Source organism: Drosophila nasuta, chromosome 2L, assembly GCF_023558535.2.
Source record: "Drosophila nasuta strain 15112-1781.00 chromosome 2L, ASM2355853v1, whole genome shotgun sequence".
NCBI classification, from domain to species: Eukaryota; Metazoa; Arthropoda; class Insecta; order Diptera; family Drosophilidae; genus Drosophila; species Drosophila nasuta.
Genome location: NC_083455.1, coordinates 26,730,694 through 26,753,739, shown reverse-complemented (window position 1 = coordinate 26,753,739; position 23,046 = coordinate 26,730,694). Strand labels below are relative to the sequence as shown.

General features: G+C 39.2%; 4 protein-coding genes across 5 annotated transcripts; 2 read left to right on the top strand and 2 right to left on the bottom strand.

Moving 5' to 3' along the window:
* Positions 1 to 1,755: 1,755 nt before the first annotated feature.
* LOC132783767 (sodium- and chloride-dependent GABA transporter ine) lies at positions 1,756 to 14,779 on the top strand. 2 transcript variants are annotated; one of them, XM_060789127.1, is made up of 10 exons: positions 1,756 to 2,004; positions 3,936 to 4,889; positions 4,945 to 5,236; positions 7,033 to 7,211; positions 7,783 to 7,917; positions 12,392 to 12,521; positions 12,990 to 13,079; positions 13,141 to 14,092; positions 14,147 to 14,323; positions 14,394 to 14,779. In XM_060789127.1, the coding sequence occupies exons 2-10, from the start codon at positions 4,226 to 4,228 to the stop codon at positions 14,658 to 14,660; spliced, it is 2,886 nt and encodes a 961-aa protein (XP_060645110.1). In that variant the 5' UTR covers positions 1,756 to 2,004; positions 3,936 to 4,225; the 3' UTR covers positions 14,661 to 14,779. The 2 variants fall into 2 exon arrangements, with proteins under 2 accessions (XP_060645110.1, XP_060645111.1); XM_060789128.1 differs by lacking the exons at positions 1,756 to 2,004; positions 3,936 to 4,889; positions 4,945 to 5,236 and adding an exon at positions 5,846 to 6,091.
* On the bottom strand, positions 14,776 to 18,120 carry LOC132783769 (polyphosphoinositide phosphatase). The gene is made up of 4 exons (XM_060789129.1): positions 17,966 to 18,120; positions 17,136 to 17,903; positions 16,220 to 17,078; positions 14,776 to 16,151 (listed from the first exon to the last, which is right to left on the bottom strand). Exons 1-4 carry the CDS (start codon positions 18,044 to 18,046, stop codon positions 15,286 to 15,288), a joined length of 2,574 nt encoding a protein of 857 aa, XP_060645112.1. The 5' UTR covers positions 18,047 to 18,120; the 3' UTR covers positions 14,776 to 15,285.
* A 627-nt stretch (positions 18,121 to 18,747) lies between these two features.
* Positions 18,748 to 21,233, top strand: LOC132798314 (uncharacterized). The gene is made up of 3 exons (XM_060810127.1): positions 18,748 to 19,022; positions 19,088 to 19,522; positions 19,578 to 21,233. Exons 1-3 carry the CDS (start codon positions 18,867 to 18,869, stop codon positions 20,646 to 20,648), a joined length of 1,662 nt encoding a protein of 553 aa, XP_060666110.1. The 5' UTR covers positions 18,748 to 18,866; the 3' UTR covers positions 20,649 to 21,233.
* Positions 21,234 to 21,523: 290 nt separating this feature from the next.
* LOC132789947 (uncharacterized) lies at positions 21,524 to 22,979 on the bottom strand. The gene is made up of 2 exons (XM_060798302.1): positions 22,544 to 22,979; positions 21,524 to 22,488 (listed from the first exon to the last, which is right to left on the bottom strand). The coding sequence occupies exons 1-2, from the start codon at positions 22,902 to 22,904 to the stop codon at positions 21,722 to 21,724; spliced, it is 1,128 nt and encodes a 375-aa protein (XP_060654285.1). The 5' UTR covers positions 22,905 to 22,979; the 3' UTR covers positions 21,524 to 21,721.
* Between the last annotated feature and the right edge of the window lie 67 nt (positions 22,980 to 23,046).

Below are 23,046 nucleotides of genomic sequence, written 5' to 3'. Positions count from 1 at the left end.
TTTCAATTAAACTCTTAGACTAAGCCAGAGCGCAGCTATTAACGCGTCTGAAACATTGCAGCGAAATTTTTGTTTTGGGCGCACGTTCTATAGGGGCGTGGCTGTCTTAGTCTAGAGAGGAAATGGTGAGGGAAGAAATACGCCGTTATAATTAAATTATTAAAAATGAAGTTTTAAATTAATATTATTAAACATAAACAAAATGTATAGTCACTACTTTAAGCCAAATCAGAAGACAATTTCTTTATATAGTGAAAATACCATGAGAACTCGCACATACACATACACACACAATTACGGAAAGAGACCAACTGTAAATAATACACAAACCGATGGTATTTTTAGTATTTTTTGTGTATAGGTTTCTGTGTAACATTCCCCCTCTTCCCCAGCAATAGGTTCATGCCAGGCATAAAATTATTTTCTTATTACAAAACGACATAAAAAACAGAGTAAAAGTGCACAAACTAATTATTTAAACAATTTCGCTCACAATTAAAAGAAACAACTTTTATTTTTTCTTCGTAATGAAATCGATATTTAAACATTTTCCCGTAAAAGAAACAACTAGTATTAAGTTGACGAAACTTTTTGCACTGGCAGCAAATATAAAAAATGAGAAGAATTGTAAAAAGAACAATAGTTAAATTGTAATTATAAAGAATTGTATTTAAAATTAAACAAACAAAATATTATCATAATCGCTTATTGTAAACTAATAAATAATGACCGAATATAAATAAAGAAAAATAAAAAAAAACAAATCCATTTTATTACTGAACTCATTAAGAACAACGTCCACATCAATTCACAGATAATATCAATATGATATTAATTATTGTTAATCATTTTGAATGATTCTAATCGTTAACAACTTTGTCAGCAGACTTTCACTCGATCAACATAAGTCAATCAATATAATTTAAATACTTGCAAGCGAGTTTTTAATTCAAGTAAGTTCAATACATAAGCGTAAGTATATCTCATTTGATTATCGTCTCGTCTCGTCTCGTATATTGCCCGTTTACCTTGACTTACGTCACTGCGGATCCCTTGCCCGTCTTCATTACCAATCAGCTTATCGCTGCTAAGTGATAAAAAAAAATGCACTTATCAAATATATGTATGCGCCCCCTCCTCTACCTCCACCCCGGTTCAACAAACGCTAAAACGAAAACTTTCAACTCAACTACTCGGCAAATTGTAGCTTCTTCTTGCTCGTCGTACAATCAAAATTAATATGCAAGCTTTGGGGGATAAGCTGAAGCTGAAGCTGAAGCAGAAGCAGAAACAAACGAACCTCGCTCGCAATCTCAAAAATTATGACTTTTAAATTGTTTAAAATGTGAATATGAAATTTGTACGCGTCAACAAGAATTGTAGTCATCAAAATCACTTAAAGTAGGGTATACACAAGTCTATCAAACACCGCTGCAGTCTTTTGCTTGCGGTTATTCTGTTTGTCCCTGACTGCTATCAGATGCCGCGACGCGCCGGAAAGCCCAAGCAAGCACACGACTAAAACCAAAACCCGCAAATGCTCGCCGCTCGCAGCACAGCGATCGAAAAAGAGAGCGAGAGAGAGAGAGAGGAGAGCCAACGTGCGGCCACCGAACCGTGAGCTGCAGGCTTACGAAGCCCCCCTCATACCCCGCCTGCATTGCGCTGCCCGCAGTAGTCACACAACACACAACAAGCCCCAAAAGCGACGTCAAGTGTAAACGATATTCGCAAACGTGGATCAGTTGACATTTGACAGCGCGCGTGTTTGCACGTTTCTCAGGGGGCTTTACGTAGGCTCCACGGATCTCCGACTTCTCTGCACGTTAGCTCCGCCGGCAGCTTTAAAAAAACGAGCTAAACATAAACATTGAACGCGTCGCGCAATTTGTTAAAGACATGTTTGACATATAAATTTCCAAAATTTAAGAAATAATATTCCATTTGATTTGGTACACGCATTGCGTATACGTCGTGTTATCTCTCTCCACCTCTGCCATGCGCGTAATTGATTTAATAATAATAATAGTCCGTGCAATGTGTTGATTAAGCTATTATACGATTGTGAATTATGATTAAAATTGGACCTGAGCCATTGTTGAATGAATAACCGACTCGGCAAATGAATGAATTCAATTCAGTTGCAATTGAAAAGTGTCGTCAAATTACTTCAATTAGTCCATATGATTTTATTTAAAATTACAAAATGATTTAAAATTCCATTAGTAATGGGAATGAGCACGTGAAATCAAGTTTGAAATTCTATCAATGCTAAAATCTATTTTAAAAACTGTTTTACTTCATTTTTTGATTGTTTTCTTTTATTAGCTGAGAAAACAAACTCAAACACAAAACCAAATAGCGAGAAAAAGGCAGCTGAGAAAAAACAAGTTCGTGCTGATTAATAACAAAATTGATTATTTTTTGTTGTTTTCGTTTCCTTTATTTTTTTTGTCATTTTTTGCATTGAAGTTTAGCTTTTATGGATGCTAGTTTCATTAACACAAAGCGTTTCTAATATATAAAAGGATTATAACAAAAGTTGCGTAAAAAATCGTCTTAATTGACCACAGAATATTTTCTATTCCCCCAACATATTCATATTCAAAAACAAATATTCCTAATGGACGATAATATTATAACATTACAAAAACTTGAAGTTTTACAAACAACTCGTAACTTGTCGCAGATCTGAGCTTATCTAACCGAATAATACCTCGAAATACGTGTGAATGATTCTCTTAGCTACACATTACGACGCTTAGCTCATGCTCAATGCATTGGCACAGCAAGTCGAGAAATTTACATATCACATGGCAAGCCAATGAGGCTGTTTTTATTACACCGAAGCCCCATAAAGTGCCCCATTGTGTGCAGCGTGCAATGCGAGTTACTTTTGTCAGAGTAGTCGAAAATACATCTTAGATTGTCGCAAGATGCGTATAATTAATAATTCTGAACCCATTTCAATGACCTTTGCGCTGGAGCAAAAGAGTCACTAGAGCATAACGCCATGCGCCATCTGGATCGATGTATCATCGAAACGATTATGACGTAGTTGGTGTTTGGTTTCTATCAAAACCGAACTGAGAATGTCGCAAGAGGGAATTTCACTCGAATGCCGAAAACACCAAACAAGTCAAAAGCCATAAAAAACGAAAGCTAACAAAGAAATGTTAAGAGGTTGAGGTGCTTTACAAGCGAGGGGCTAAACGGGGGGCCAACGATAAGATACAATTTTGTAACTGATGTCAAGTGAAGTGTGTGAGTGACTGTGATGGGAATCTGAAGTGCGAGCTAAGCAGATATGAAGAGTGTTTATCTGTCACGATGATAAAAGGTGGAAATAAAAATTAAAAAGAAATACAAAAAAAATTGGGACATGAAGCATGTGCTTGTTTATTTATATTTTGTGTTTTCTCATATAAATAAACAAAAGTAAATACTTGGCATGTGAAAAGTTTATAAATTGTGTTGCGATAAGCGAACAAAATGAAATGCAAGATTATTTCTACAATGCGACAATGAATTGTGATGAGAGACTTCTTCACACAACAGCAATAGCTTATGTTATTAAGTTATTACTCTGCCTCAAGCGACATTTGTACAAAAGAAACAAAATAACAAACAATAAAATACTCTAAAATAGAGATCAAATTCAAGAATTCAAGAGAGCTACTGCAAACTTCTCGAGTATGCCGTTGAGAATTAGGTTAATAAGTTATTAAGACAATTTGCAGAGATTTGTGGAATATTCTGGCGTAGAAATAAATTTGTTAGAGTGCTTTCAGAGATAGTTATTCTGAAAGATAATCAAAAAAAAAGCGAAAAACAATGAGCATCTTTTTTCTCTATTTGGTTTTATTACGATTTAAAAGCTTAAGCGAGCGCACACTAACAACAACAATACTAATAATGGCATTGTGGTGTTCAAGGTTTTAAAGTGATTTAAAAATATGACAACCGCAGAGGCAACATTTACAGCAACAAGCATGATCATCATCCACAGCAACAACAACAACAACAACAAGTTTTATGAGTCGCCTGTAAGCGGCACTAGCTACAAATTATGAGCATTAAAATGATAAATACGTGTACAACAACAAGAAAGATGCTTTTATGATTAATCAAGCGAAATCAAAAACAAAAAAAAAACCAGCATCAGCAACTTTAACGAATTTTAACAGCACCAAAGCGAGAGAAACCCGCGCAACAATTAGCCAAAATGGCAGATCAACCTGGCCAAGATGGTAGCAACAAAGGCGGCCAACTAGCCAAGACCGCCTCCTCACCCACTGCCCTGAATGTGGTGACCAAACGCACCACGCCCACCACCCTATCGCCCCTGTCACGACACAGCCAACTGTCCGACAGCGGGGCAGAGAGCTGTGGCGATGGCGACGAGCAGACGCGACTCATCCGCACCTCCTCCATTCGCCCACACAAGTACATCATCATACCTGCCACGCCCGGTTCACCGACAGCGTCTACAAGCGGAGCTTCAGCACCTCAGCTGCCCTTTCGTCAGACCAACTCCACGACATCGCTTGTGGCCATGGCAGCAGCCTTGCAGAAACAACAGACGCCCCGCCAGACGTCGGTAAAGTCGCGTCCCAACTCGGATGTCATCCAACCCGGACAGCTGCAGCATTTGCATGTGCCACAGCCGCCACAGCCGGCAACGTCGACTTCAACGGTCACCTTCACCATTGACGATTGCGATGCCGAGACAACGATGGCTCCACCTCCGGCAGCTCATTTAACGCCCGCCACTTTAACGTGCACCACGACCACGACAATGGCCGGACACGAGGTTGTCTCCCCACTCAGCTACGATGTACGCTCCCGCCTGGGCAGCCATCACAGCAGCATGCGCTCCATTGTCTCAGGTAAGTTCAATGGCAATTTTGCTTGAATCGATTTAAGATTCGTCGTCGTTTGTAGCCTATCTGCCTGGCATGAGCGACAGCAGCTGCAATCTCGCCGGCAGCTCAGCCGCAAACTGCGGACTTCAGCCGCCGAATGCGATGTACATGCAACCACAGTCCTCACTCAGCGGCAGTTCCTATCACTTTCACGATTTGGCCGGTGGCAATCAGATCTACTCGGATGTCACATCTGTGCGCTCGCTTGCCTCCATTGGCATTGGTTCGACGGATGGGCGAAAGCTGGTCATCAGACGAGTGCCAACCACGGCAAACGAGTTGTTCGACATGGTGAATCCGCAAACACCGCCGTAAGTAGACAACTAATTGCTTTTGTGTGTCTCCAAGTCTTGATCCCCCCAGCGGAAAATAACCTTTTGTGAGAAAGCATTCCCCCTCTGATAATTCCGAATCGAATCGTTTTTAAACCAATTTGATGCCCATTTATTCCATTAGCGTATTTAAAGCACGCCCCTTTGCCAATCACATCAAACACTAACTATAATATTTATCGCAAATTTTGGCACCAGAAAAGCAAAGCAAATGTTATCACACCTATTTAATAGCAAACATACGATTTTAACACCATCTGCGTGTGCTTCCATCGCAAAAGTTGTGCTTGGGGGGCCACATCATGATATCCCACCTCCTCCCAAAGTGTTGACACGAAACGTGAATAGCTACAGATCGTTGCTTGAAACGGATCGCATCAAATGCGCTATTTTTAAGCAGTGTTCCTTAACGAGATCAATAGCAGATCAACATAAGTAGACTGACTCTATTGACTCTACCAATTCACGCTCTACTCTCAAATAGTTCGTTCAAATCGTAAGATTAGTCCCAAGATCTAAGCCCGATTCGATAGTCAGTAAGGTGGCGACCTACGAACGGTGCAGTTTATCCCCAGTTGTGTGAATCCTTTTCTCAAGCAAGCTTGTAAAACATTCCGGATAGTAAACAGTGTGAAGAGTAATGGACGCATGGATAACGTGAAACAAGTTTGAATTTATTATTATACATGGACAAATTCTCGCATATAGCCTGAATTATATCACCGAGAATACATTATAATAATAATACGAAATGCCCTATCGCAACGACCTGGATGCGCAATCCTCGAAGCATTCCGAGCAATCCTATTACCCAATCAGCCGTGTGGCTAAAGTGTAAGTTAATGCTCCTCCTCCTTACATAATATGGATGCAATCGAGTCAATTCAAAGTTAATAGCTTTCAATTTAAAGTAATGTACCCCTTTATGATAAACTGTGTTGGTTTTGTTCATTAGCGAAACGGCGCTGATTGAATATTAACGTTTATTTAATGGGCATGTGGACCGTATGAATTTGCGCTAAAAATTCATTGAATGTTGTCTATATATAGAGCGAGTCATAGGCTAACAATGAGGCACGTGCCATTGAGGACTACAACTATTTAATAGTTGACAACTAGTTCAACTTATTTATGTTAAATATTATTTGATATTTTTAACAACGAATGAAGATAACTGAATGACAACAGTTATAGTTTAACTTTATTCAATATCATTTAATATTTTCAGCAAGGAATGAAGACAACTGAATCACAACTTTGTTTTAGTATAAAGAGAATTCTATATATGCATATCGTACAATTTATAACGTAACTCTTCCAGTAAAGTGTCTTATCAATACTATTCGAATGACTGAGAATATCGTAAGCTTTGTTACTACTTTGCAGTTTACGTAATTCAATTTATAGCTTCGCCTGCCAAGCTAACACCTCATTAAACTGGCCAGCCCTCCAATCTAAACAAACACCCCCAATCTCAGAGATCATTTGACTCAACAATGCAATGGCATTTGACACCTCCCCCATTGTTGTTGCATCTGATGTTTTTGGTCCGTGGTTGGTGTCTGCCATGTGGATTACTACAATTAAACTATTTGACGCACCAGAAATGTTAGTTGAGGGATCGCTTCAGGGCGATGGTCATGCAATCTGATTGCCCCCCTCGAGTGTTGACAGCAATTAGATGCGCCTGGTTGCCCGACTATAATACAAATGACAATGAATACATACTGTATAGCTAACTATATAGAAATATATATATATGTTTCGATCCACAGGCCACTGGGCATCGATGACGATGACAGTTACATGGACATGTCCGACGAGGCGGCCCATTTGAAGCCGCGCCAACAACATTGGGCCAACAAAATGCAGTTCGTCTTGGCCTGCATTGGCTACTCGGTTGGCCTGGGCAATGTCTGGCGATTTCCCTACATGTGCTACAAAAGTGGTGGGGGTAAGTGTCAGAGCAAACATGAAAGCAACTAACTATAGATATAAATCTTAACGGAAATGCCAGAAGATGAGAGCGAAGTGAAACTAGGTTTCGGCAAATACTTTTGATTCCATGCGACATGGAAAATTCGCGCTTTATGCGACATTTCCGCTGTAAGCGCGGACAAAAGTCATAAATTAAAATTTGTTTAAGCTCAGCGCAAAAGTATAAAAAAACAACGACAAAAATAAAGCGGTCACTGTCATCTCAATAGTTTCTCTACTCCGATCTCTCCTCTCTGTGATCACACGCAAGCCACTTGACGATCTGCGTCCATCTTCGTTTACACAGATCTCGCTCTTTGTCTTATATTCTCTAGAAAAACATAGAGAGAAACGACGAGAAGAGACATCCATCTCATTTACATTTACAGCCGAAACAACTGACGACTAGAGCGAACTGCCTTACACAATTTGCAATTGTTGTTTGATGTTAAATATTTATAATTAATTTAATTTGTGTATTTAGCTGTTGTCATTTGAGTCTCCATCTCATTACCACGATAACTATTTCTATAAATTTCGTCTCACAGGTGTGTTTCTAGTACCTTATTGCATAATACTCTTCATATGCAGCATACCACTACTGTTCATGGAGCTGTCGGTCGGACAATACACGGGCCGAGGCCCCATCGGTGCACTGGGTCAACTCTGTCCCCTTTTCAAGGGTAAGTTCACGAGCTATCAAGGCAAAGATTAGAAATAAGTTAGTCACGAAACCTAATTTCGAGGAAAGACAGTTCGATAAGATAAATACATTATGTTATGCATTTAAAATAAAGTTGCGATACTAATAAGTTGATAAAAAGAAAAGGCGTGTTACACAATGCAAGACAATGGGGCGTATGTGTAATTCCTATCACTTCTTTTATTTACAACTTTAAGTAGCTTTAATGATGAATGAGTAGAATGTTCATCTTCGTCAGTACACTTCAGTATTTTTATCAACTCAAAGCCCCAAAGATACTTTACCCCTATCTTAAAATGACATATGAGACATTGAGTTGAGGTCTCTTAAATACCTTTCAAAGTTTCAACATGATGAATTACTAGACAAGAAGTGACAGACATGTCCACAAGTAATCTAATAAAGCTCTATCATAACTTCAAAAGCTACACATCATAATTTAATAATTTAAAATGTTATTATCTGTGATTTGATTTGACATTCTCGGACTGATAGTTGTTGACTATTTAGTATTCTCTTCCCCTATTAATCTAGAGCTCACAATTCATTACGTCATCTTGTGCGTCACATTGACACGCTTTGAGTAACTAAAATTAGAAGTGTTCTTTTGAAATTATAAAACAAAACGACTCAAACAATATGAGGATTACCCATGGGGCATGACAAATATAGGTGTTGCTTCGCAAAGTTCATTGCCAAGGTCTCTGATCATAGTTAGTGTACTGTGTAAATATTTAGTCAACCGAATGTTCGTGTTTCAGTTTACATACAAAAGTCACAAAAGCCGCCGAAAACAGACCCTCAACAAGTAAATGAGAATAGTAAACAATAAGATACTCTATATTCAGGCATAATATAGGCTAAATCAATAATTTAGTATTCCAAAATCATAAGAAAAAGCCAATCTTGAATAGAATATATTTACTGAATTTAACCAATTATATGTTTGATGTGATTTTACTAACTATCTAGCTATTCAGCCGTTTACTAAGTATACAAATCTTACATTAATCTTGAGAGACTTGCAATTGAACTCCAGCAAGTGTAATTCACATGTGTAGAAAACAAGAATGAGGCAGAACGAGATATGAAATGCTAATTAGTTAGTATCATTGTTGTCGAGTATGGCATGCTAATGTGAATAAGCGAAACGGAAATGTTTTGAGCGATTTACGTACGCGTCTCTCATCTATATGCGAGACCCTCAAAAGTACACCCCGCATCCCCTCCAAGCATCTCGTTAACTTCCCTCTACATAGTACAATCGTAAATCTTAAAAGCAACATTATTTTGACATATTTGCAAATCGATTAATTATTGGCATAGTTTTTAATCCCGCCAACAATAATTGCTTTGTTCACGCCCACGCCTACGCCTAAACCTCTAAACCAAACTGCAGCTGAAATCAAACTAATAAATATTAATGGACAAAATGTTACTATTTAGCCAAGATGCAAGTGTCAATTGACTTCCAGCGACACGCAGCCAATTAAAATTATGCAGATGAGTGCAAGTCCGTCTAGACATGTGATTCAACCGAAGAACCGGTCTGATTTATAAGCATAAACGACCTGATTAGGCGCTAATTTAGTTCACAACTAAACCCGACCAAAAGTGCTACAATACAATTGCATTTAGAGATAAGCGAGAAAATTCCACAAAGCTACAGAAAAAAATCTCCAGGAATTCCAGATTTGTAGGTAGATTTGTACTTTAAAGTTTTTCCTAATGAATCTCCAAAAATTTCATTATATCGGAGAAAAGGATTGAAATAAATTTTATGTGTCTGCAGATTATGATAAATTGTGAAATATGTATATATATGTTAAACATAAATTGGTGGTCTCCTATTTCAAAATAGATATTGCTGAAAAATAAATCATAAGCTAGGAAAATGTTTGCATTCATATAAATGACATTTCCAATGGATAAAAATGGTTAATATCAATTCAATTCAGGGATTAAGTTTTAAATCAAATATTCATAAAAATATGGCAGTATAAGAAAAATAATAATAATAATTCCCCCTTTAATATAATCGAATAATAGCTCAGAGAAGCTGGGTCAAGTGATTTGAGATATTCAAAAAAAAATTGGTGCCCATTGCTTTAAATCGTTTGCCCATGTTTGCCCAGGAAAAATTTTTTTTTGCCCACCCTTAGTTTCAAAATTATGAAAATTTTTTTTTTTTCGAAAATTCAAAAATTTTTTTTTTCAAAATTTTTTTTGCGTAAATCGCTTTAAAATCGTTTGCCCATGTTTGCCCATCTTTTAGTTTTTCGAAAAAATTTTTCGTTTTCGAAATTTTGAATTTTGAAAAATTTTGACATTTTTTCGGCATGAATGACTCAAACTCGATCGCCCACACCTCGAAATTATGAAAACTAAAGCTACAACGGTAGCCTCAAGTGTTTTCAAGTCTGCCCATATCTCAGAATTTCAAAATTTTGAAAAATTTGAAGGTTTTCAACTTTTTTGATTGCCCATACAAATTCATCGTTTGCCCAACTTTCAAAGTCTCAAATTTTTGCCAAATTTCAAAATTTTTCAAATTTTTTTACTTTTTCAGACTGCCCATTCGCTATTTTCGTTTGCCCACCCTTTAGAATTTCAAAATTTTGCTTTATTTAAAAATTTTCATACTTTTTGATTTTAGCCTATGGCCCATACAAATTCATCGTTTGCCCAACTTTCAAAGTCTCAAATTTTTGCCAAATTTCTAAATTTTTCAAATTTTTTTGACTTTTCAGACTGCCATTCGCTATTTTCGTTTGCCCACCCTTTAGAATTTCAAAATTTTGCTTTATTTAAAAATTTTCATACTTTTTGATTTTAGCCTATGGCCCATACAAATTCATCGTTTGCCCAACTTTCAAAGTCTCAAATTTTTGCCAAATTTCAAAATTTTTCAAATTTTTTGACTTTTTCAGACTGCCCATTCGCTATTTTCGTTTGCCCACCCTTTAGATTTTCAAAATTTTGAATATTTTAAAAAATGTTTATACATTTTTGATTTCTGCCTGTTGCCCATACAAATTCATCGTTTGCCCATATTTGAAAGTGTGAAAATTTTTTGAATTATGCGAAATTTTGAAATTCTAAAGGGTGGGCAAACGAAAATAGCGAATGGGCAGTCTGAAAAAGTCAAAAAAATTTGAAAAATTTTGAAATTTCGCAAAAATTTGAGACTTTGAAAATTGGGTAAACGATGAATTTGTATGGGCCATTGGCTGAAATCAAAAAAGTATGAAAATTTTTGGAATTCGGCAAAATTTTGAAATTCTAAAGGGTGGGCAAACGAAAATAGCGAATGGGCAGTCTGAAAAAGTCAAAAAATTTGAAAAATTTTGAAATTTGGCAAAAATTTGAGACTTTGAAAATTGGGTAAACGATGAATTTGTATGGGCCATAGGCTGAAATCAAAAAAGTATGAAAATTTTTAAATAAAGCAAAATTTTGAAATTCTAAAGGGTGGGCAAACGAAAATAGCGAATGGGCAGTCTGAAAAGTCAAAAAATTTGAAAAATTTTGAAATTTGGCAAAAATTTGAGACTTTGAAAGTTGGGCAAACGATGAATTTGTATGGGCCATAGGCTAAAATCAAAAAGTATGAAAATTTTTAAATAAAGCAAAATTTTGAAATTCTAAAGGGTGGGCAAACGAAAATAGCGAATGGGCAGTCTGAAAAGTCAAAAAATTTGAAAAATTTTGAAATTTGGCAAAAATTTGAGACTTTGAAAGTTGGGCAAACGATGAATTTGTATGGGCCATAGGCTAAAATCAAAAAAGTATGAAAATTTTTTAAATAAAGCAAAATTTTGAAATTCTAAAGGGTGGGCAAACGAAAATAGCGAATGGGCAGTCTGAAAAAGTCAAAAAATTTGAAAAATTTTGAAATTTGGCAAAAATTTGAGACTTTGAAAGTTGGGCAAACGATGAATTTGTATGGGCAATCAAAAAAGTTGAAAACCTTCAAATTTTTCAAAATTTTGAAATTCTGAGATATGGGCAGACTTGAAAACACTTGAGGCTACCGTTGTAGCTTTAGTTTTCATAATTTCGAGGTGTGGGCGATCGAGTTTGAGTCATTCATGCCGAAAAAATGTCAAAATTTTTCAAAATTCAAAATTTCGAAAACGAAAAATTTTTTCGAAAAACTAAAAGATGGGCAAACATGGGCAAACGATTTTAAAGCGATTTCCGCAAAAAAATTTTGAAAAAAAAAATTTTTGAATTTTCGAAAAAAAAAAATTTTTCATAATTTTGAAACTAAGGGTGGGCAAAAAAAAATTTTTCCTGGGCAAACATGGGCAAACGATTTAAAGCAATGGGCACCAATTTTTTTTTGAATATCTCAAATCACTTGACCCAGCTTCTCTGAGCTTCGAATAATTTGTGATCAATAATCATATAAGTAATCAAAAGTTATGCACTCACCACAATTTTATATTCAGGAGCTGGACTGGCGAGTGTGGTTGTCTCCTTTCTCATGTCCACCTACTATAGCGTCATCATAGGTTATTCAATTTATTACTTTTTCACTTCCTTCAAAACACAAATGCCGTGGATCGACTGCAGCAACAGGTAACTACACTCTCACTTAAAAAAAAAACACTTCCACTTAAAAAAAACACTCACTTCATTAAAAAATAAAAACAAATCACTCTCACTTATAAAAAAAAATAATAAAAAAAAACTTTCATTAAAAAAAATTAAAAACAAAAAGAATCACTCAAAAAAAAACATTCTCACATAAAAAAAACACTCTCACTTAAAAAAAAATAAAAAAAAATCACTCTAATTTAAAAAAAGAAAAAAAAACCAAAAAAAAAACACTCACTTAAAATAAAAACATGTACTTAAAAAAAAAACACTCTCACTTAAAAAAAAATAAAAAAAATTACTCTCATTTAAAAAAAAAAAAAAAAAAAAAAAAAAAAAAAAAAAACACCCTCACTTAAGAAAACACTCACCTAAAAAAAAACACTCTCACTTAAAAAAAAAACACTCTCACTTAAAAAAAACACTAACCACTCGCGAATCCTTTTGCAGATGGAACACTCCCGATTGTTGGGTGCCACAGCGTAAGGAGAATGTCACCGCCCCGAACACGTCCCGCACGCCGTCGGAGGAGTTCTTTGAGTAGGCCCAAGACTCTCTTTTACAGATCTCCGAATAGAATAACGAATTGTCTCGCTTGCAGAAACAAAGTGCTGCAGATCAGTCCGGGATTGGAGTACCCGGGCATGATGCGATGGGAGCTCTTCGCCTGCCTTGTGTGCGCCTGGCTGATGGTGTACTTTGCCACCTGGAAGTCCATCAAATCTTCCGCCAAGGTGCGCTACTTTACAGCCACGTTCCCCTTTGTGCTGATCATCATTCTAATGTTCCGAGCTGTGACGTTGGAGGGTGCCGACGAGGGATTGCGTTTCTTCTTCCAGCCCAAATGGTCAGAGCTTGGAAATGCAAACGTTTGGATCAATGCCGCCTCACAGAACTTCAATTCGCTGGGCATTACATTCGGGTCGATGATCTCGTTTGCCAGCTACAACAAGTACAACAACAATATACTACGGGACACAGTTGCTGTAAGCGTTGTCAATATGCTGACCAGTCTGTTGGTGGGCATCTTTGCCTTCTCCACACTAGGGAATCTCGCCCTGGAGCAGAACACCAATGTACGCGATGTCATTGGCGATGGTCCTGGCATGATATTCGTAGTGTATCCGCAGGCCATGGCCAAGATGCCGTACGCTCAACTCTGGGCCGTGATGTTCTTCTTTATGCTGCTCTGCCTTGGCCTCAACTCGCAGTTTGCCATTGTCGAGGTGGTGGTCACATCCATACAAGATGGCTTCCCGCGCTGGATTAAGCGACACTTGGGCTATCATGAGATTGTTGTGCTCTTTGTGTGCGTCATCTCGTGTTTGTTTGGACTACCAAACATCATACAGGGCGGCATCTACTACTTCCAGCTAATGGATCACTATGCTGCCTCCGTAACGATAATGTTTCTGGCCTTCTGTCAGATGATTGCCATAGCCTGGTTCTACGGCACCGGGCGACTCTCAAAGAACGTGAAGCAAATGACCGGCAAGGCGCCATCCTTCTACTTGAAGTCCTGCTGGCTTGTGCTGGGACCTAGCCTGCTCTTCGTATGTTTCCACCGAAGAGTTGCAAAGAAGATATTACAATAGATTTTTTCGTAGGCCATTTGGGTGCTGAGTCTGGTGAACTATAAGGAGCCAACATATCACAATGGACGCTACACCTATCCGGACTGGGCCTACGGCATCGGCTGGATGTTTGCCTCCTTGTCGCTGATCTGCATACCCGGCTATGCGATCATCAACTTTATGCGTGCTGATGGCAGCAACTTCTGGGAGGTGAGAAATCTGAAGTCGAACTGCAAATAGATCACGGCTAATCCAAGTCCATTGCTTTCTTATTCCACAGCGCATCAAGGTTACGCTCCGTCCCAACATCTACGAATGCAAAATATGCGGCGAACATCATTGCGAACACGACTATCCGGAGCAAGAACAATATATGCTGGCACAGGAGCTGAACAACGTGTACAAGTCGACGATGCAGAAGCCTGGCTACAATGCGATGCTTGCCTCGCATGCAGCGCCACATGGAGGACTCCATACGGAATACACATATCATTCGAAGGCGGAGCATGCAGCGCATCCAGCGACAGATCAACACAGTGTTAAGTAGAGCTGCCACGATGGGGAGACGCGTCATGTTTCCTGTTCAATTGTTAATTCAATTTCTGAGTATTGCTTAAATCTAATTTTTCGTTTTAAATTGCAAACAATAAACGCAATCATAATTTATATGTATTTTATATATTTTCGTTCTTTGGTGAGAATGTGAATGGGACTTGTGATTAATGAGCTTTGAATGAAACTTATCAACCCATCAACTTGGGGACATGAATTACATTTACAATTATTTATTTCTTAATTATATTCGCTATGCTTTGCTTACCATTCTTAAAAACACATTAAAGCTCATTGCATCTTACCAAGATGATTTGCAATTAATACTTAATCGCCCATAACTCACAAAAGACTTCAAAATTACCTCAAAGCTTTAAGCGATCAACACAACTTCGCTTAAAACTCGTAGACATTTAATGGGACGACACATGAAAACTTAAGGCGAGCTCTATTGTATCCATGTCATACAATAGAAGTCGCTTTAAGCCATCAACACAGCCGATGGTTAGTTTTAATGTAATTACCTTTTACAATAAAACTAACTTGCAGCATTTTGTAAATAAAATCCATGAACGCTAACCTGTTTTTAACTCAGCTAACTGCAATCATCGCTTTGGCTTCTAAAGATTCTGAACGTATTGGTACAGCTTATCAAACTCATCAAATTTGGGCACAGCATTAAAATAGCGAGCGGTCTTGCAGTATTCTGCATAAATACGTTGACTCTCCGCAGGCACAGTGGGCGGCTCCACGCTGAGATACGAATCGGTTCCATAGTCACTAAGCGGACGCAATGTGACGCCACGCATCATGAGGGCAATTTCCTGTTCCCGTTGCGCAACTGCTGTCTGATTGGGGTAAACGCCTACACTTGACAGTTTGTCAATCTTCACATATTTCTTGTAGATGGACATGTTCTGCTTCGAGGGTGCGCTGATGGTGCAGCCATAAACCTGTTCCATGGATGGCAGCATAGATGCGAGCGTAAAAGGCGCTGGCTCAGCGGTTTCCGTTTGCTTGGCCTCCTTCTCGGCAAAACTTGCGCTAACTTCCTCATCGCTGGAGCTATCCTCGCCCTCACTGGAGCTGGACGAGTTGCTGTTCATTGATCCCGTGGAGCTTTGACCAGTCATTGATGGATTCTGTCTTGCCATGCGAGACGGTTGTATTTGCCTCTGGAATGGACTGAAGTTTATGCGGTATGTGGGCATATAACTTGTAGCCCGTTTGCTAATATCAAACTCGATGTGTTCGAGCAAGACTTTAAAGGACTCATGATAATTGGAGTAAGCATCAATCATCTCCAGGCTATTGCTGTGCACTCTTATAAGCTCCTTGACCAGCTTGTTGGCATCCGCACAAGGATAAGGCAAACACTCGCGCACTTTGTGACGCACCCAATCCGTAATTGGAGCTTTCGATGTACTGGGCACAAATGCATTATGCATATAGTAATCGGTTTGCAACTCCCAAATGGGTTGATTCACTGCAAAGTAAAAGCACAACTATATTAGAATTATGACAAAAAAAAGGAGAATTCTACGAAATTCTTACGCTTCGTAATGCTTGGCTTGTAGAGACCAAGGAACAAATTGATGCTCTGCTGTTTTTCCGTGTCACTGAACGTGTTGCTATAGTAACGACTCAGCGTCTGCATTACATCGTTGCCCTGTGAGGCCCAGGCAGCTGTTTTACGATACGTTTTGATGCGATGCACCAACTGTGAGCCACCATACTGCAATGCCAAGGTGTCGCCATGCTCCTCGTACAAATGCTCCAGCATTGTCACGCAATCAGAGTCGAATTCAAGTTTAGGTGTCTTTAGAAAACCCAGGCGCTCCAGCTGATGTCCCAGTGCGCACTTCCCAATGGCAAACTGAGCTGAATTAGTGCGATCCAAGCAATCCACGCAATTCGTACGCACAATGCCTGTCTGGAAGCTGAGTTCACTGCCGCGATGCGCCTTGTAGAACATGTTAGTCATCTGAATAATGCTCTCAGCAATCACGGCCAGATGTTCCATTACATTGCCACCGCTCAGGCGACTCTGACGCGCCATATCAAAGTGTATATGCTTCATGCGATGCTGCGGCGGCAAGAATTGATTCAGATACTTAATGCTGTTCTCCAGTTCCTTGGAAATGATGGATTCATGCTTGCGCCGCTCGCGTTTCTTCACCAGATTCAACATGATCAACGGAGCGCCATAATGAAAGAGCAAACGCTCAAAATGTCGTGACGGCGTCTGAGCATAAGGATCCGATATATCCAGCTGTATGGGCGGCTTTGGCACCATCTTGCTAATGTCCTGCGACCAATGCGATGGAATCGAGCCGCGCATTTGCGTGAAAGCGCACAAACGCTGGCCGTCGCTGACGATCTGCTCTGTTTCCACCTCGTTGGCCACATCGCCCTAGAAAATAAATCAATTGTTAAATGGATACCTCATAAATATCAAATATATTCTAACCTGGAAATTAGCGCCGCGCTTCAAGAAGCGTGTGCCAGCAAAGCGAGAGCTACGCCTTGCAATGAGGCATACATTGACACGCCGGCCAAAGATGCTGATGCACGATTGACTCACATAGCCATGTGTTACCTCCAGCAACCAATCCTTCAGCATAATACCTTCCATGGCCTGTAGTAGATAAGCATTCCAAACGAAACGTTTGCGTGAATCACTACGAAATGCGTAATCAACACGCTCGTGAGTGCGCTCCACATTGTTAGTCAATGTATTCCAGTCGGGCAGTGGCTCATCGCAATCCAAATTCACTTGAGCACCTACATAACGCGGCGCTGATTCATTGTACTGCAGTGTGCGAGTCAAATCGTAAGAGTACGAGAAATAGAAATTGCTGTTCAAATCAATATTCTGAAACATGCGTTTGTAGCGCTCCTCATGGGGATGCGGAGGTCGTTGTGAGGTCACCTCGTTGACGCGCACCATCACTGTATCCTTGATGGAATAAACCAGGTGCTTGCCGATGTGTGCACAGCATTGTCGCTTCGTTATCAGTATCAAATAGTAACCTTCGAGGAAGCGCACAAAACCTAGGACGCCGTAAGCCGAAGTGACTTTGGGCGAACCTGTTAGTGAGGACACAAACCGGCGTATTTCCAGACTATTGAATTCGTTGGCGTTCTCTTCAATGCTCAAACGATTGAGCGCCAAGCGATCGATGGTGAGCAAGCGAAAACGCGTCTCGCGATTGTTGCTGCCCACCAAATATAAGCGCTAACAAGTAAAATACGGAATTCTATCAAATTGTGGCAAAATATTGGTGGCAAACGACTTACCGAACGTGTCTCATATAGCACAACTTTTTGTATCGAACTTATAAGCGGATTAAATATGATATTTGGATTATCATTATTCATTTTTACGCGTACGCTCAACGCCAACAATAATGGGCTGGAAATAACTATCGAAACATCGATATACCGATGTATAACGCACTATTTTTAATTTTTATTTTATTAGCACTTGTTTTGCAACACCGATTAGTTGCAAAACTTATTAAAAACTTAACGCACATTTCAATCTAGTTTTTTCTGGGCGGATATCCTTTTTGCACACTGGCGCCAAAAAGGAGCCACCATTTTAAACTGACACAATCGATAACGTTATTTGCATCAACAGCTGTTTCTGCGAATTCGCCATGATAGAACAACACTTAAAAATACACTTCTCTCAATGTAACAGCATTAAATGCAAGGAAACAAAATATTTGTGTACAACATATTCTTAAAAATAATTTTTATTAACATTTTGTAGTACACGAGCTAAGCAACAGAAAAGAAATAATATTTTATTAATTTCGCCAGAGCAGTTAAACTGCCAGCTGATTTGCAAATTTATAAATTCTCTAAAGTAGGACAACACTTAAAAATCCAACAGGACGAAATTGAATTCCTCAAATTATTTGTATAATATTTAAAAAACAATCAGTAATAATTATAATGAAACTAGAAAAGTGTACTATTTAGTTTACCATGTTCGCGCCAACAAAATAAATGTTTAAGTGCCTAGCCAGAGTTGTTAAACTTGCAGCTGATTCGCCGCCTTTTTGTTTTCGCAATGTAGAGCAACACTTGCAATTTTTTGTTGTATACTCTTGTTTTGTTTTTTTAGTCTTTCCAATAAGAGTTGGCTTCAATTTTAGCATAAGGAAATAGTGAACATACAATAAGAAAAAAGATGACGACGTGGGGAAATATTTGTCGCATCTGTAGCAGCCCCGCAGAATACAATATATTTGCCAAAATACCGACATATTTACACGGTTCACACAACGAGTATCTCAACTACCAGAAGCCAATCAATGTTTTACTTGAAGAGACAACGGGACTGAAGGTATAAAAAAAACTACTAGTTGCAATTTTCAAGCAATTAAATTGGATTGTTTTACTAAAATATAGGGCTCACATGATGATGGCCTGCCTTCATACATATGCGCACTTTGCATATCGTATTTAAAACACGCTGTAACATTCCGTGAACAGTGCATTAAAAATGCAATCAGCCTCAAGTTAATCGAGATATATCAACAAAAGTCGGGGAGCAACAATAAAGATGCCACTGCTGATAAAGAGAACGAACTGTTTACGGCGGATCAGCTGCGCTACGTGGAACAGCGACCAGTGGACAATCTGCTGCTGAACAACAGCATCAAGCTAGAAACAACGGACAAAGTGCACAAACAGCTGCTCAACCAGACGCTGCCCCAGCAGAGGGGAAACAATGGGTGTGGGAGTGGAAATGGTAGCAGCAGTGGAAGTGGAAATGGAAGTGGCAACGAACAGCGAATACACTTTCTAAATGCCTTGCTCAACAAGCATCGCAATTCAGCACAAGTAAGAAGAGATTTCTACTATAAATTTAGAAATTTTAATTATTCATCCTTTTCAGGCGGAGCTGCCTTCGACCAGTGCTGGCAGTGGCAGCGGCAATGGCACAGGCGAGGATGAAGACTATGCAGCAGTCACCTCTAGCGACGACAACGAGGAGAATGCTCTACAGCGCAAGCACAAGAACTGTTACAATTACAGCGAAACGAACTTCGAGGAGGACGATCCCATGGAGCAGGCACAGCTAAGAGACATAAAAGTCAACATACCCGAGCCCATGTGGAAGGAGCGCAAGTGTCCGGCATGTTGCAAGCGTTACATGCACGAAGATACGCATCAATTGCACTTGGACAACTGCGTTGAGTATCAGTTCTTTAGCTTTGCTGCCGAGATGAATCGTCTGTTGGACATCAAGCAACAAAAGATGGTTTCGCCACACGAGTTCATCAGGCGCATGATATTCGCACTGCACAAAATATGCACTTGGTTGCAGGAACATTCCATTGACACGCAGCTCGCCGATAAGCTCAATCAGGTGAAGATTACAAATGGCACCAGCGAGAAAGCAACTGAACCCGCTCCCGTTGCTGCTCCTTCGACGGCCATAAAGTCAACCTGGTTGGGACCACTTAATACCGAGGACGATGCTCCATTTACCAGCTCCTTACTGAAGCTTAGCGGCAACAATACGCCAATTACAGTGGAGAACAATGTGCTCTATGCCATTGAGCGCAGCGAGAGTCGCAATTCGCAGCAGTCTGGCAAGAATCTGGTGGTCAAGAAGCCCATTCCCATCCGATGCTCAACGACTGCAAATGCAGCTGCTCCGCTGTTGCATGAGGAACGTGCCTCGTTCCTCGAGAAGTTGCAACGTGCCACAGTTACGCCACAGGATTCGCCAGTGCCTGCAGCATACGGCTCCACATTGTTGCAGCCGTTCTCTGCAGCTCGTTGCAATCAGTGCAATCTGGTATTTGACTCCGTCACCGAACTGGAGATTCACAATGTGAGGCATCACAATGTGCAGAGCAACGGCAATAATAATAATCATAATAACGCTTTGAATGCCAAAGACAAAGACGACGACGCCCAAAGACGTCGCATAATCGCCCTGTTTGAAGACGACATCTAATTGATTAATGTTTCATTTGTGGCACGTATTTACTTTAATCTCATTTCGTATATTCCATATAATCCTAAGTCTGAGTAGTGCTTTCGTTTCATCTTTTAATTTAATCTCATTTTCTTATATTCCATATAATCCTAAGTCTGAGTAGTGCTTTCGTTTCATCTCGTCCATTATTTGTGCTTTCATTTGTCCATTTCAATGTGGTATTTAGTTTGTAATTGATTGTAATTTGTATAATTTGGTGTAATTGTCTTTTTAGTTTTAGCACACATTATTCAATCTCAATCACATTTATGTATTCAATTCAATACTCCGCAAGGGGCAAGAATCTGTAGTATTTATAAAAACAATTTTATATACAAACGAACGAAAGGAGAATAATCAATTCCCAAGAGCATACGAAATCGATTGTGTCAATTGTTTTATTTTCGGTGGCGAAATACCTGAATATTATTTATTTAAACTAAGAAACAGTCTGAAGTTCTTTGTTTTTTTATTTTATCAATTCAATTCTCTGAGGAGTTTAAATTCTCTTTTAATTTGTGGTGATATTATTTAATAGTAAGAGGAATAAATGGGTTCTTTAATCTAGGAACAAATCAGGAATTTCTTCGAATTTAATTCATTAAATATATACAGTTTGTATTTCGGTTATATGCAATTTTAATAAAGCGAAAGGATTTTGGTAAACAACTTATCTGCATTTTATAAAAAACCTGTTCAATTTGAGTTTATGTCTTTGACGAAATATTTTGCATTTTAATAATTTCATAATAATTGATTTTGATTTCGATTAAAAAACAAGAAAGCCACAATCGAGTGTGCTCGACTGTGAGCATAAAAGCAAAGCAGTGCGGTATTCATACTTAAAATATACCAAATGCTGTATTTGGTATATTAATATAGTACTACATTCTAAATATACTATACGAGATTGTCAACCAAACCGGTTTACAGTGTTAACATTTTATTTTCAGTTCAAAAATACAATTTGCATCTTAAGTATTTACAATAGAAGTATTCAAAATACAATTTCTTCTTTAACTTTCAAATTCTCTACTAAGATTTCAATTATATTAAACACTAATTGGACAATCGTAGACTCTTATCTTTCCCAGCAGCTGTTCCCTGTTGAGCACCTGCAAGTTCATAAGATTTCTCAGCAATTGCAGCAGATCTTTAGTCAGATTAGCATTGCCCAGAACAAATAGTTTGTTTAAGGCACTGATAAGGTTTTCAATATCCAGCTGTTGCTTCAATTCAATTGAAGAAAGTGTTGCAAAGATGTTGGAGAGCACTTGCACTCCATAAACAATTTGCAGTTGCTGCTTTAAGTTATTATAGTCCAACTCTGAAGAGCTCAAAAATTCGATGAAATGCTGAAGTTGAGACACACAAAGCTTTGACTCCAAGGCAACGAGATCCAGCTGGAAGACAATGTACATGTAGTACTCTCCACCTGGTTGCCTTGGCTGCTTCTCATGCAGATGCTCGGCAATGTAACGACGATCCTCAGCAGGCAACAAGCTTGCAGCATGTGTAGCAATCAAGTGTAGACAGATTCCCGCATCTTCAGCGTAATCCTGGACATCGCTTGTGTACAGCTTCCACAGCTTGGTGGCCAGCTGCATTTGGAGCAATGTTTTCGCCGACTTCTGACAACTGGCTAAGATGTTGGCCAATGTCCACAGGCAGCTGCGTTTCAGACGCGACTCCTGGCTGTTTAAATAGGTGACCAAATAACTTCCAGCCAGCGTCGTGATCTTTTCGCAAACATGCGCTTCTCCCAGCGACAGGTTGCACAAGCATTCGGCAGCATCAATTTGCCGTTGCACATCGGCACCTGCAACGCAATGTTTTAATTTAAATTTAAACTATTAATTGAAAAGTGATCTTACCCGTCAATTCCTTGACAATCACCTGGACAGCTCCTTGAGTGGCGGCAAATGCGTTAATATTATCGTTGCTCTGAAGAAAGGCGTGACTCAGGCGATACATGTCTTCGGTGGTGGCATGTTTGCGCCGCTTGATGCGACCCGCCAAGCCGTGGACATCTTTAACGCTCAAATTTTCCAATTCTCGTATCTCATCTCGAATTTGTCCCAATCCAAAGCGTAGAGCATCTGTTGCATTTGTGCGTAAGTCTTTTCGCTGGTGCTTGGCGTACTCGCGTATTTTATGACGCAGTGCAGTGTCCTCCAGTCGGAGCGAAGCAGTTTGTGGAGCAATCTCTGCTTCCCCACTTGCCACCAACTCCATTATTTTCAAATGCTCACAAGACTTTTTCCGCTATCAGCTGTTGCATACAGCGAAATCGTGAACTCAATAGAGCAACACTGGTTAATAGTTTTGCTTATTTGCCTCGACAGGGTCACACAGTTCTGATATCAGCTGTTGCCCA

Bases quoted from the DNA above. Each gene is read 5' to 3' on its own strand.
- LOC132789947 (XM_060798302.1), bottom strand. From the start codon at position 22,904: ATGGAGTTGGTGGCAAGTGGGGAAGCAGAGATTGCTCCACAAACTGCT. The intron at 22,489-22,543 runs GTAAGATCACTT...ATTGCGTTGCAG, and splicing joins GATTGTCAAGGAATTGACGG to GTGCCGATGTGCAACGGCAA.
- LOC132798314 (XM_060810127.1), top strand. From the start codon at position 18,867: ATGACGACGTGGGGAAATATTTGTCGCATCTGTAGCAGCCCCGCAGAA. The intron at 19,023-19,087 runs GTATAAAAAAAA...ACTAAAATATAG, and splicing joins AAGAGACAACGGGACTGAAG to GGCTCACATGATGATGGCCT. The intron at 19,523-19,577 runs GTAAGAAGAGAT...CATCCTTTTCAG, and splicing joins AGCATCGCAATTCAGCACAA to GCGGAGCTGCCTTCGACCAG.
- LOC132783769 (XM_060789129.1), bottom strand. From the start codon at position 18,046: ATGAATAATGATAATCCAAATATCATATTTAATCCGCTTATAAGTTCG. The intron at 17,079-17,135 runs GTTAGAATATAT...TTTATTTTCTAG, and splicing joins AGCGCGGCGCTAATTTCCAG to GGCGATGTGGCCAACGAGGT. The intron at 16,152-16,219 runs GTAAGAATTTCG...TTTACTTTGCAG, and splicing joins CAAGCCAAGCATTACGAAGC to TGAATCAACCCATTTGGGAG.
- LOC132783767 (XM_060789127.1), top strand. From the start codon at position 4,226: ATGGCAGATCAACCTGGCCAAGATGGTAGCAACAAAGGCGGCCAACTA. The intron at 7,212-7,782 runs GTAAGTGTCAGA...TTCGTCTCACAG, and splicing joins GTGCTACAAAAGTGGTGGGG to GTGTGTTTCTAGTACCTTAT. The intron at 12,522-12,989 runs GTAACTACACTC...ATCCTTTTGCAG, and splicing joins TGGATCGACTGCAGCAACAG to ATGGAACACTCCCGATTGTT.